The 13,943-nt window shown below is 39.7% G+C and overlaps 1 protein-coding gene across 1 annotated transcript in view; it reads left to right on the plus strand.

Annotated features, from left to right (window-relative positions):
* Window positions 1-13,943, plus strand: part of Lama2 (laminin subunit alpha 2) — a 571,985-nt gene that overhangs the window by 541,498 nt on the left and 16,544 nt on the right. The window contains exons 54-56 of the mRNA XM_076552567.1: window positions 4,698-4,846; window positions 10,419-10,595; window positions 10,828-10,996. Of these exons, the coding sequence (XP_076408682.1) occupies window positions 4,698-4,846; window positions 10,419-10,595; window positions 10,828-10,996 (495 nt within the window). The remainder of the gene's footprint in view (window positions 1-4,697; window positions 4,847-10,418; window positions 10,596-10,827; window positions 10,997-13,943) is intronic.

Here is a 13,943-nt window from a genome sequence, read left to right on the forward strand (position 1 = left end):
GAATCTGCCTATATCCACCTCCCCAGTGCTAGAATCACAGGCATGTGCCACTATACCTGGGTATATTTTTAAATATGGGTGCTAGGGATTGAACTGAAGTCCTCGTGTTTGCAAAGTGAGTGTTTTACCAATTAAGCAGTCTCCTAGGCCTTAATTGGAGGCCTTTTAAATTGTTAGATTTTAATATTAAGTAATCATTAGTAGGCAATAAAATCTTAATTTCTTTCTCTAAAGCATAATTAAGCCTACAACAAAAGAGTAGGTAAGAGGAGCAAGCACTACAGAACTTTGAGAATCTCAAGAATGCACAGAGAGGCTGGAGAGGTGGTCCAGTGGGCTAAGGCCCTTGCTGCTGGATGAGCTTGATTCCTAGGGTCCATATGCTGGAAGAAGAGAACCAGCTCCCAAGAGTTGTCCTCTGACTCTTGCTACATGCCTCATGCCATGGCAGTTATGTGGCCCCCACATGTCCACAAACACATTCACAAAATGAACAAATACATAATGAAAATTAAAGAATGCCATTATAATCTAATATCTTAAAATTTAAAAAAAAAACATAAAACTGTCATAATAGATTTAAGAAAAACATTAGGTAAAATTCAACAACATTCATGATTTAAAAAAAAAACACTTAGTGAACTAAGAGGAAGGAATATTCTGTCCGTAAGAAGATGATGATTAGTGGTCCTGATGGAAGACCATCACAAGACATGTGACATGCTCTAAAATGAGGACCTAGGAAAAGAAGGCTACTTCCTATGCATCAATCTCTCAGCTGCAGCAACAGAAGAACAAGCAGCTAGATAACAAGAGGAACTGTGAGCTTGAAAATAAACACAGCAGGTTAGTCATAGATGAGAAAACTGCAAAATTTTATTGAAAGCCATTAAAGTCATCCTCAATGATTGCACACATTCATCTTGTTAGGAGTAAAATACTCATTATTAAAATATGTCAATTCTCCCTAATATGATGTACAGATTTAATTTCCATAAGAATACCATCTTATCTTTCTTGCAAACCAGAGCATATTAGGTATTTTATTTTATAGCAAAAATCAAAATCCACCCAAATTCCTGAAATGGAAGAGCATGGTGGTAGAGCTCTTGTACTGGAAATTGTTCCTTCTGAGTCAGAGATTTAGACAGTAGTAATGCTTTCATTCTTGGAAAATTCTGTCCTGGTAGTATAGAACAGAGAAGACTGGATAGATCCAAGTATAAATGCAATGACATTTACAAATAGGTAGCATCCAAGATCATTAGGAAAACAGTAGGCTTTCCCTGAATGATTCCAGGCAGTTGGTTTCTATACAGGAAAGAATAAAACAATTTCTACTTCATATCCAACTGAAAAATAAGTTCCCAGAAAATTAAAGGTGTAAATATGGAAAGAATAGTAAGTTTAAAACTTTTAGCAGAAAATAGCACAGCATGGTGGCACACACCTTTAATCTTAGCACTCAGGAGGCAGAAGCAGGTAGATCTCTGTGAGTATGAAGCCTGGTCTATCTATATCATGAGTTCCAGGAAAACCAGGGCTATATAGAATGAAAATCAATCTCTCTCTCTCTCTCTCTCTCTCTCTCTCTCTCTCTCTCTCTCTCTCTCTCTCTCTCCTCTCCCCCTCTCTTTCCCTCTTTCACTCTCTACGAACACACACACACATATATGCTATGGATATAGATATAGATAGATTAGATAGATCTAAATTGGAGATAGATAGATAGATAGATAGATAGATAGATAGATAGATAGATAGATAGATAGATAGATACTTTTGATCTTTCTGATCTCCTGGAAGAGATTTAGAAAACAAAATAAAAGCATAAGTACAATCACATTAATATTAAAACTCTCCATTCATCAAAAAGCACAAAATATCATCATCCGCCTGAAAAGGTATTGTTAATGTAACCATCAGAAAACCTAGTAACCACACTATGAAAGCAACTTTCAGAACCCAAGATACAACGGAAACATGTACAATAATGAACATATCTGACTAGACATTTCACAGAAGAGAAAGCACAATGGATGCAAAACTACCTTTAAAACACTCAGCTTTGAACTAAGAAAGGAATGAATTTTCAGTCCACACTAGATTTTATATCCACTGGAATGATTGAACATTATGAAATATAGTAATGCCAAGTGTTGGCAGGGCCTTTGTTAAAGGTAGTTCTTACTGCTGTGGACAGAGAAAATTGATACAGATGCTCTGGTGACTGCTTTGAATCTATTCTATAAGGTGGACCTCATAAGCACTCTACAAGCCAGCCATCCCACCCCATTCACAGACTTCAGTACTGGCAAGGATGCACAATGAGACAAGTACAAAAACAGCCCAAAGGAACAGTTCTTATTTATAGCACATAAGTGGAAAAAGGACCCAAATATTTATCACCTGGAGAAGAGACCAGTAAACTAGCATTTTGGCTTAATGGTGTAGAAAGCAGGAGTCGCAAGGGATGAGTTACAATTTAACAAGACAACAGGGATGGATGAGAACTAAGTTAACAGTGAAAGCCCAAGGCACACTGTGATATCATCTGCATAGGTTTCTGTAAGAAGCATTGAGTGTATTACTTACAAATACAAATGTGACTCTTCAAAAATAATTTTTAAAACCCTGGGATGATAAATCCCATAATAGTGGTACCTCTGAGATGTGGAAGCAGAAAGACACGATCAGTAAGAAAATCAATGGATATCTAATGCTAGCTTCTTAAACTGCATGGTGGATTACAGTAGATTTGACTACAGAGTATAAACATGTATTCAGCATTTACATAAGTACGTTTATATTGTGAGGACCACATCAGTCATAACAAAACATTCTCAAGGGGCTGGAGAGATGGCTCTCGAGTTCACAATGCCTTCTGTGCTTGCAGAAGACCCAAATGGATGGCTCATAACCACCACTTATAACTCCTGTTCCAGAGAGCCTAATGTCCTCTTCTAGCTTAGACAAGCACCTGAACTCACATGCTCATATTTATACACAATATACACATATAAACATAATTTTCAAAATTGAAAAAGTTTTTTTCAAATATTTTTCTTGACACATAGAGGAAGAAAAAGTAATATTTAACTTCTCATTGCGAGTAATGATCATTGAATAGATATAAAAAGGAGTGCTACCAAGTCTTCATCTTCTAATCCTGAAAAATAAAAATCTTTTCTCACTTTTGCAAATGACACTCGATTATATTGAGGACCAAACCAAACATTCTGAGATTTTCACCACATCCCCTTGGCCACTGCTAATAATTAAACACCTGTCAGCTCCAAATTTCTTAGCACTGAATAAACGGATTAAATCACCAGATTTTAGGCAAATTCTTAAAATAGAATGTGTTCCTGATTAAGACAATTAACATAAGAAGTACAGTAAGTACTAAAGTAAAAAATGCCTCAGAAATGAAATTTTAATCCCCAAACATTTAATGATAATGAATATCTAGCTTTTAAAAGTCATATAATACTTGTTATCTTAAAAAGGAAACAGTGTTGAATTGTTCGGATGTGCTTGAATCAGTGCTGCCTAAATGGACGCATTTTATTTGTGAAAGCTAACAGTTGAAATATCCAGAAGGTTATTTTTGATTGCGCTGCCCTAAATGTGTTTCCTATCTCAAACAATCAGTTAAAATAGTTTTTGAGTAAGTAGCTTGTGGTGGCCCCATTGAGGGATGATGAGGGCTAATCTTCGGTGCATTGTGTACTGGACACACAGTTTCATAGATAACCTAGTGAATTATTGAAGGGATGGTGATGCAGATGGAAAACACATTAACCATCAGTTACACGTGGAGCACAGAGTGGTTACTATGCAGCAGCTACCCTGCTACTACACAGGAGAGGGAGTGCATATAACATCAGCTTTGGGTACCAGGATTGCACCCAAGCTCCCCGGAGTTCATAATCGGATATCAAAACCATACTGGTTGCCATGGTAACACTGACAAGAAGAAAACAAGCTTGTTTGTGGATGGAAAAATCTCTTCCTTCTTTCTAAATGTGGGAGAGAAGTTACATGTTTGTGGCAGTGATCTATTCCACCAGCTTGGAGAAAAATTAAAGTCTAAACACTCAAATGCCATGAGATTGAGTCAGACCTCATTTCTAGAAACTAGCTGCCCACTTGTGAGTGTAAAGGAGAACGATTCTGTTGACACCCTTTGATTCCTGACAGGTCCTGTAAGTTAGAGGACAGAGGTAAGCAAAGCTGTTGTGTTGAGGATTAGCAACTTGTCAGACAACTGATATTAATATATCCACCTGCCTCATTACCAAACAACCAACATGGATTTAAAAAAAAAAAGACATTCCTACATCCTTATCAACTCTATTTAAGTAAATATTGAGAGGCAAGGGAGATGGCTGAATGGGTAAGAACTCCTGCTGTGCAAGCATAATGACCTGAATTCAAATCCCTAGGATCTACATAAGTAGTGAGATGTGGCTATATGAGGACCTCTTACACGGGATTATTGCTGGGGCTCGAGGGATGCCAGCCTGGCTCCAGCTTCAATGAGAAAGCCTATTCCAAGTGCGTGAGGCAGAATGTTAGAGCAGGACCTGACTTCTTCTGGCTTCTCTGTGCTTGTGACAGGATATCAACCACTCCAGCTGTCACAGATACAACTCCTGTTTAATCCTCAGTACCTTTTTTTTTTTTTACTGCAGGCCTATTATGCCATATTCCTCAACAAGGGCCGTCTGGAAGTGCATCTCTCCTCGGGGACACGAACAATGAGGAAAATTGTCATCAAACCAGAGCCAAATCTGTTTCACGATGGGAGAGAACATTCGGTTCACATGGAAAGAACTAGAGGGTAAGAGGGGGTAGAGCACGTGTTGTTACTTTGTCTAATGTGGACTCCCTTTGCAAGCACAGCTCTCTGCCCAAACCTCCCTGTGTGTGCGACAGACCACATACTCCAAACGGTGACAATGCACTGATGCCCTCTTCTTTGCATTTTGTGTTTGGGAAACCTCATTGGCAGGGACCTGAGGAATTCTATTACTAAGTTTCCCTTCTGTGTGGTTCTTCCCACCGCCTTCACACGATGCATCCTCTCCAGCTAGAGATAAAGAACAGTCACTCCCCTGCACCTTGCAAGTAGCTTTTTCTCTAATAAGATAATCATAGAATAGGTCAAGTCAAGCCAGCAGCCTCTGGCTGCTGCTAGCTCACTCAGATTTCAAACTAGTTAGTACAGCTGATTAGAAACCCATCATCGGGTGCTGGAGGGATAGAGGGATGGCTCAAAGGCTGCTCTTCCATAGGTCCTGAGTTCAGTTCCCAGCAACCACATGGTGGCTCACAACCATCAATAATGAGCTCTGGTGCCCTCTTCTGGCCTGCAGGCATACATGCAGGCAGAACACTGTATACATAATAAATGAGAGAGAGAGAGAGAGAGAGAGAGAGAGAGAGAGAGAGAGAGAGAGAGAGAGAGAGAGAGAGAAGGAAGGAAGGAAGGAAGGAAGGAAGGAAGGAAGGAAGGAAGGAAGGAAGGAAGGAAGGAAGGAAGGAAAGAAAAAAGAAAGAAGGAAGGAAAGAAAAAAGAAAGAAAGCCACCATCAATCCTATGGAGCATGACAGTAGCTATGAGACCTACAGAGCCTCTTACGGGTGTGTTTTGATCTCTGTTTGTTCCCCTAAAGCGGCGGCAGGGCCCTGTAGTGGCTTTCTGGGAGAAGTGGGTCAAAGTAGAAAAGGAGAATGGTGGCCATTGTAATCATCTATAGTGGTCACTGCTCTACAGATCTCCAAGGATACTTGTCCTTAATCCAGAGCCAGGGAATCATTCTTAAAGCATATAAACTGATCTCTCATTTCTGCACAACACTTTGTATTTACTTGGTTGGGAAAGTCGTCTGTGTTCCTCATCAAAATACTATGTAACAATTCAGAGAGGCAATTAGTTCAGAAGGAGGATGAGAGGAAAAGAAAACAGAAGCCCAGAGATTTGGGGGCCTCAGACCTCCAGACCAGCAATCCATTTATTAAACCAAAGGCATAGAAGAGAACTGGAAATCCAATCTGATGAAACCTCAAAACTCAGAGGGCATGTGGGAGGGCAGCAAGTATGAATGTGCAGCAATGGTCCAAAGAAGCAGCTGCACTCACACATCGGAGGTCTGTATTTCCTATTTGTCCTCTTGTAGAGGTAACCGTTTAGGTAGCTAACGAGGTTTCTTGTTTTCTCAGTGAATAATAAAGCCTTCCTTGGTTTGCTCTGTTATTGTGATACAGAGCATTTGTTTGTGAGCTGAATTAATACTAAGCATCTGTGTTGTGTCTAGACTGAAAGGTTTGGAAACCATGATTAAGAAAAAAATGAGTGATCAATATTCAGACAACTCAGAACTTTTACTTATTTAAAGCTAGGTATTGTAGGGTGCCTGGGGTGTTGGGGGAAGACAGACTAGATTTTCTCACTTAAATTTTGGGGAGCACATTAGAACACCAATTTCACATGTCTTCTCATCTAGATTTTAGGCCATTTGCTAAACATTAATCTTTCTCACTGTGGGAAGGATGTTTTACAAGTCCTTAAATCTCAAATAATTTCCACAAACAAATACAGATTTGGGAAATATAGGTGACCAAAATTCACCAAAAGAATGTTATTTTCAAGAGAAAGAGTTTAGAAATTCCCATATGTGTCATCCTGTTATATTAATGTGTCCTTTGAACAGGTGTTTCTTCAAGAAGGGTATTTTGTTATGCCACCTTCACAGCTGTTGGCCATCAATCCAAATTTCATTTGATTAAGCTCTGTATACAATACATCCCTGAAAACTGGTCACTCGGTTAATTAGCCATATAAACAAACAGGTTTGCCATTCACTGTTAGTTACGAAATGATGTATTAGACATATGACTGTGTGGTTATCTAATTCTGTGCCAAAACAGGAACCATTTACTATGGTATCCTCCTTGGCACCCTAAGGTCAAAACACAGTCATTGTCTATTCTGTAAGCAAACACAGGAAGCTGGTTAACCAGACATTACTAATGAGTGCACGAACGTCACTCAGAAACATTGTACTGCTTCCTATAGCAATTCTAAGGAGTGCACTGTGTTGGATTCCAGGCTGATTGTTTTTTAATCATTTTAAACTGTGTGTGAGAAGTGTATTAATGTCCTTTTATCCCAAATGAGAAAACATTACATAATTTGCCTTCAATTGCATACATAGCAGAAACAAAAGCCAGGTTTAAAAACCGGTTGTAACCAGCCTTAACATTCCATCTACTCTTGGTCTGCTGTTTCTTCTTACCCAGTGGAGACTTCAAAGATTTAATATTACTAGACAGTGAGTATGGCGTGCTATTACTAATTTGGAAATACTTGCTTTCTCCTTATGTTTTTTATATGCTCTATGTCAATCACTTCATTCCCTTAATTCCAGAATATTGTGGTCCCTGTAGTAACATTCTTAAATTATTTAAATTTTCAGCAAGTTGTGAGACAAAAGTTCTCTCCCCTTTTGCTCCTTTTTAGCCCTACCCCCCGCCCCAATCTCTCCTTTTCTACCTCTTCCTTTAAAAAACAAAAGTGAATCCACATCAATCATCTGCTTATCTCACTTCCCGGCACTCAGGGACCCTTCCTTCTGTGACTGCCTTGATTTTAATCTTTCCCCTGGAGACTACTACCATGGACATCAGCTCAAACTGAATAAAAACTTTGAAATCCTAAGGCCTGAAATAGCGCCTTGAGTTACTGGGATAAAGGCCTGAGTGGATTCTGTTCTCTGTGAAAGCTTGGTACACAGACAGGTACAGAATATGGCTAAAGACCATCAACTTGGGAGATTTTAAGAAGTTAGGACTTCCAGAGACCATGATTCAGACATTCCAAGCATTGTCTCTATAGCATTCAATATATGTCAATTAAAAATATTTTATTTTTCATGTAAATTACAAATATTCAGTTAATACTTTCCTCCACATACACAATTGCTGGTGACTTGAAAATTATTGGACCCATTTTGCAAATAAGTAAGGAAAAAAGTACAAGAAATAAAATAATTATGGGACTGTGAGAATCAACCACTGAAATTATCAAAGAAAATAATCAGCTAACATATCACAGTACTAATAGGGGATGAGTGTTTACCATAGTGTTTTGCATGAAGTAGCCTATCAGTTAAAAGTTATAAATGAGGGGCTGGAAAGATATCTCAGTGGTTAAGAACACATACTGCTTTTGTAAGAGGTCCAAAGTTTGGTTCCCAGCACCCATATCATATAGCTCACAACCATCTATAACTCCAGCTCCTGGGCATCTAGTGCCATCTTCTGGATTCCATAGGCTCCTGCACTCATACTCGAATATACCTACACAGAGACACACATACATACAAATAATTAAATAATAAAATAAATCTGTAAAAATAATAAAATTAAAACAGATTGTCACATCAGAATGGAAACATTGTTAGTGCCCTTATCTGAAAAGGAACTAAATCAATTATTTATATTTAATGTTTCTCAAATATAAAATGCAAGAAAAAAATCAACTGTAGTCTTCTAGCATTGCCCTTATTATGTACCACAGCCTCGGGGCAATCTCTTAATTAATGTATTCCACTGTTTGAAGTGAGGGTTTTTAATCTCCATTTTATAAATGAATAAAATGAAACTAAGCATGATTAAATAACTTGCCCAAGGTCACGCTGCTAGGAAGACGCCACATTAATACTGAATTCCAGTCTGGCCCTCCTAAAGCCTCACATTCCTTCTGCATTTCAGCCGAGTAAGGCCTGTTGTTGTGTTCCCCAGGCAGAACAGGATGATTGGAGAACCTACCTTAGAGAGAGAAGGGCCCCCAGTTCCTTAACACTCTAATCAAGACCAGAAAGTTCCTCTCAATGGACATCCCTCACTAATCTCCAGCTAAATCCTTGGGAGCACTGTTCAATGCCTTAGGAAAAAACAGGGCTTCAGCAAGAGAACCCTGGCTGGGAGAAGGTGCATCTCAGTGAGTCACTCACACCTGGACATGAGTGGATGTCTCCCGTCCAACACTGAGCAGTAACGTTGAACCTCCTGGGTTTTGCCAACATCTTCTTCCAAGCCTCTTCTTTTAAAACAAAGTTCTCACTAGTTTCCTTCTGTAAACAAAGTCTTGCTTGTGCCTCTAATCCCCTGAACATTTTGGGCCATGACAAAGTTTATTTTGTTCTATTTTCCTATGCTGGAATTAGACCAAAGTAGATCCACTGCTCAGTTCCAAGTCCTGACTTGTGTTAATTTATTATTTCCAGCTTGCTCACCTTGATGTCCCCCCCTCCCCTCCCCTTCTATTCCTCCCTCTCTCCTCCCTCCCTCCCTCTCTTTCTTCCCACTACTTCTAACAAAATCAGGTAATATGGCATTTTAAGGCTGAGTTTGCACCTGGGCACTTAGATCTCATCTTCAGATAAGAGCTAAGTTCTCTATAATCCATTTACAGTCCATCCACAATGACGAGCAGCATTGTGATTACTGTTGGGAACCAAGCTCCAAACCTGCTTGTACAAAGAAAAATAGAAAATGCCTTTGGTCGTTTTCATCATTAGAACTCCGTGTCTTGGTTCTTTGCCCCTGGATCCAAGGATTGTTGTGAATAAGTAGTATGCAGTTCTCAATTAGTAGTGTGTGAGTAATCACTCATAAGCAAATTAGGGAAATTAATGAAACAGCCACTGAGGAAAATCACTGCAAGGAACAATTAGCTTGGTGTTCTGGCCTGCCTCTTCAATTCAAAAGCCAGCAGCTACATTCTTTATAAAATGTACTGTAAGTGTTTGCTGTTGATTCCTGCAATCTAAGCTCTCGGGAGGACAGTTTGTCCCCTAGCAAGAAGATAATAGCTAGCACAAACCAGGACATAAAGAGCCAGACAAAATGCAGCCCCACGCTGTGCCAAACTCACAGATCCTTATCCGATTAGACATTGCCATACAGCCCCGAGGCCTCTGTTCTCACAGAATGTGCATTGGGTTGCAAACCTGTGTTGCCACCTGCATCAGAGACGCGTGTCCCAGCTGCTTGATTACCAAGTTTCAGTAAACTTTCAGTACAAGTTAATGAGCAAGGCATGAGACAAAGTCCGAGAAAACAATGGTGTTTGTTAGTTGCTTGGTGTAGAGGTCCTAATCATGTAATCTGGGCAGTCTTGAAAGCCACGGGAGATCAGAGTGCCATGGGACATGCTTGCAAACTCCTAGCTCTCAGAGGGTTGAGGCAGAAAGAGAATGAGTTCAAAGCCAGCTAGACTTCTTTCCAACAATAGTAATCATGACAGCATAATAGGAAAATTAATTTCTGCGAGCAGAGAGTAAGAGGTGGCGGGAAAGGTGTTTCTAACGGCGCTGGATATTTGTTATCTTTAAATGTTTTTTCAGCATCTTCACTGTTCAAGTTGATGAAGACAGAAGACACACACAAAACCTGACGGTGGAGCAGCCCATCGAAGTGAAAAAGCTCTTTGTCGGGGGCGCGCCCCCTGAATTTCAGCCTTCCCCACTCAGGAATATCCCTGCTTTCGAAGGCTGTGTGTGGAATCTTGTTATTAACTCTGTGTAAGTGACTTTCAATTCTGCTGCCTGTTTGCTCTTCATTCATTATGAGGGTCGCTTGTAGCATCCATATTATCTAAAACCACAGTAGGGAAGGGGCTATGAATACCGTTAATTTAGACCTGAAATTCTACCCTGACCATTTCAAGTCAGAGCTGGGGACTGATTTAATTGTTCAGGAAGAAGACAATGAAAAATAAGAAAAACAACTTTCATTTTGATTGTATTTGACTAGCCCCATGGACTTCGCACAGCCTGTCGCCTTCAAAAATGCTGACATTGGCCGCTGCGCCTACCAGAAGCCCCGTGAGGATGAAGAAGATGCAGTTCCAGCTGAAGTCATCCTCCAGCCTCAGCCAGTACCTGTCCCTGCCTTCCCTTCACCTGCCCCCACTCTGGTACATGTAAGTGTTCACATAGACACTGCTTTTGAACCTTCAAGTTTGAGTCATTTCCAGAATGAAGTTGTTCAAGGGATTTAGTAGACTCTGTCAACAGGAACCTGTCTATAAAAACCTGGCCTTCTCACCTCTTCTTTGGGTTGCTTTTATCTTCATATCTTTCCCTTTAATTTTGATGTTCACAAACTGGAACTGATTTTCCTTTGAAAAATTGAAGAGGACAGAGGGTATCAGAATCCAGATTCAAAGCCATTCATAATACCAATAACAGAGATAATCATGCCAGTGTGCAGTCCCTTTGAATTTTACACATAAATCTCATATAATTTGTGGTTTTAATTTTGAAAACTGGTAATGCATAACTGCAACTGTGTGTAAATATCACATAGACGTATGTCTGTGTCTGACATGATTTCTATTGTTCACACACGCATGCATACACACACATACACAAACACACACATACAGAGAGAGAAAGAGAGAGAGAGAGAGAGAGAGAGAGAGAGAGAGGGAGGGAGGGAGGGAGGGAGGGAGGGAGGGAGGGAGGGAGGGAGGGAGGGAGAGGGAGGGAGAGGGAGGGAGATGGAGTCACACAAAATATGCCACATTATAAGAGGTGGGATATCCTTCATGAAATCCTTAGATCTAGTCACCAACCCATGCCCCAGTCCCAGCTCTCAAGCCAACCATCTGAGTGAATGTAGGAAAGCTGCTTAGCAATCAAGGCCAGGACCCTAACTTGCAAAGTGAGGATATTAACAGCCCAGCTGTCAAATGCCATCAGAATTTTAGAAGATAGTTTCTAACTGCCTGAAATAGACTAAGCATATACGAATAATTCTACTTGCTGTTTTCAAGACTTAACTATGTGCCCACCTCTAGCCAAACAAATTCTATCCAATGTGATGTGTAGTTCTCATAACAGCTCTGTGAACTCCAAACTGACACCCATTTTCAGTAGATTGGATAAGAATTGGCTATCTAAAGTAACTCTGGAGTTCACGCAAACAACTGGTCAGTGTCAGGATGGTGATTTTAATCCATTAGATCAGACCCTGAAACTGGCTGCAAATGAGCACAACACTTCGCCTTTACAATTCGTTGTACTTTGACTAGCCCATTGAGGGCTGCTAATGGGGTTCCAGTTTTCACTATTAGAAACTATAAACAACCAAGTACATCTGAGAATTAAACTCACCATTACTCATTATTGTATTAGATTTCCAGTAGGAAACTATGAAGCCAAAACATGGGTACATCTAAGGCTCTCATATATGTCAAAATTGCTTTTTCCAGAAGTTACTACAGCTTACAGTCTCACCATTACATCAGAGATGGTCTATCTCACTGCACCCAGGAGCATAGACATCGATCACAGCTGTGGCCCACATCTAATGAAATTTAGAGCATGTGTGGTCTTAAGTAAAGATTTTTGAAAACACTTGGACACAGCATTCTCTCCTTTAGCTTATTCTCTAACTGTTTCCTTGTCCCTGAAAATTATTATTACATGACAGGCCAAATAGTCATCATTCAGAAAAACTGATTATGTACAACGATCAACATTTAAGCTTTTGAAAAATGAGTCTTACACTACTAGAGTTATTATAATGAATTAACAATAATGAGTATATTATAATCATGATTCTTGTGATGATATAATAATCAAAGGGTATGGTGTATGTGGAACTTGAAAATTGGGATTTTATTTTTATAAGATATTATTTTATATATAGTTAGAAGTATTGTTATCCCAGTCTTTACAAAAAGAAATGCCTAGAGTTACCAGTAAATAACAGGAAGCCCTTGGTCAAGTAGGGTGATTTCTCCCTGGAGTACCACTGCTACATGGATTCTTCCAACAGATGCGTCAATAGGATGCCTCTTAATTAGTTGTCATATTTGGTCAAGCAAAACCCCCTGAAGCTTCTTATCAGTAGGTCTTCATCTTTGTGTGTTGGTTTGTTTGGATAGAGAAGATCATTGGTAGTCTCTACAGAGCCCCTCATTTTTCCTTGTGAAATGGATAGCCCAATCTGTGGTTAATGCATTGTCAGCCATCCAAAGTTAGAAAGCATTTCCCACATGTTATCTCACTTGACACAGTGCCAGAACCTAGTATCCCCTTGTGCTTCTGTCCTATTATACAACCCATTCGAGTCTAGGATATTCCTGTAAATCCTACAAACTTGGCTTTAAGGGGTCCCTCAAGCACACCACTCTGCTTTCTGAAGAGCACTGTTTTTAGAAACATGTAGATTTTTACAAATGAGTTTTCTTGGAACCTCTTATTCTAATTCCGGTTTTCATTTTCTCTTAGCAAAAATGCTTTAACTTTTTCAAAAACACAACACTGCGCTTAGTCGACATGACTGATGTCAAGGGCTTGAGGAGCAGCCCAACTTGTAGATCAAGAAAGAACTGTATCATGGGTAGAAAAGATCTTGGAAATCCCAACTCCTTTATAAAGTATTTATCTTTTAATATGTATGAGTATTTGCCTGCATGTATGTCTGTGCACCACGTGATGCACTCAAAGTTCAGGAGAAAGAAATAGATCCTTTAGAACTGGATCTATTTCTAAAGTATGGTTGTGAACCTTCATGTGGGTGCTAGGATCCTTTGCAAGAGCAACAATATTTACTTCTAATTCACCTCAGCACAGAATCCTAACTCTTCCGTGACCCCATGAGAGAAGTTGCAGTGTGGACTCAGATTATACAAACAACTAATAGAGTCCTGAACTCCATCTACTATTTCTCCTCCTACATATCTGTGACTGGAGGGTCAGAATTGTTTTAGGACTTTCCAACTTCATGATTTTTTTGTTTGTTTGTTTGTTTGTTTTAAAACAGATTCTCACTCTGTAGACCAGGCTGGCCTCAAACTGACAGAGATCCACCTGCCTCTGCCTTACAAGTGTTGGAAATAAAGGTGTACACCATCGCAC

This window comes from Peromyscus maniculatus, chromosome 16, assembly GCF_049852395.1.
Source record: "Peromyscus maniculatus bairdii isolate BWxNUB_F1_BW_parent chromosome 16, HU_Pman_BW_mat_3.1, whole genome shotgun sequence".
In the NCBI taxonomy this organism is placed as follows: domain Eukaryota; kingdom Metazoa; phylum Chordata; class Mammalia; order Rodentia; family Cricetidae; genus Peromyscus; species Peromyscus maniculatus.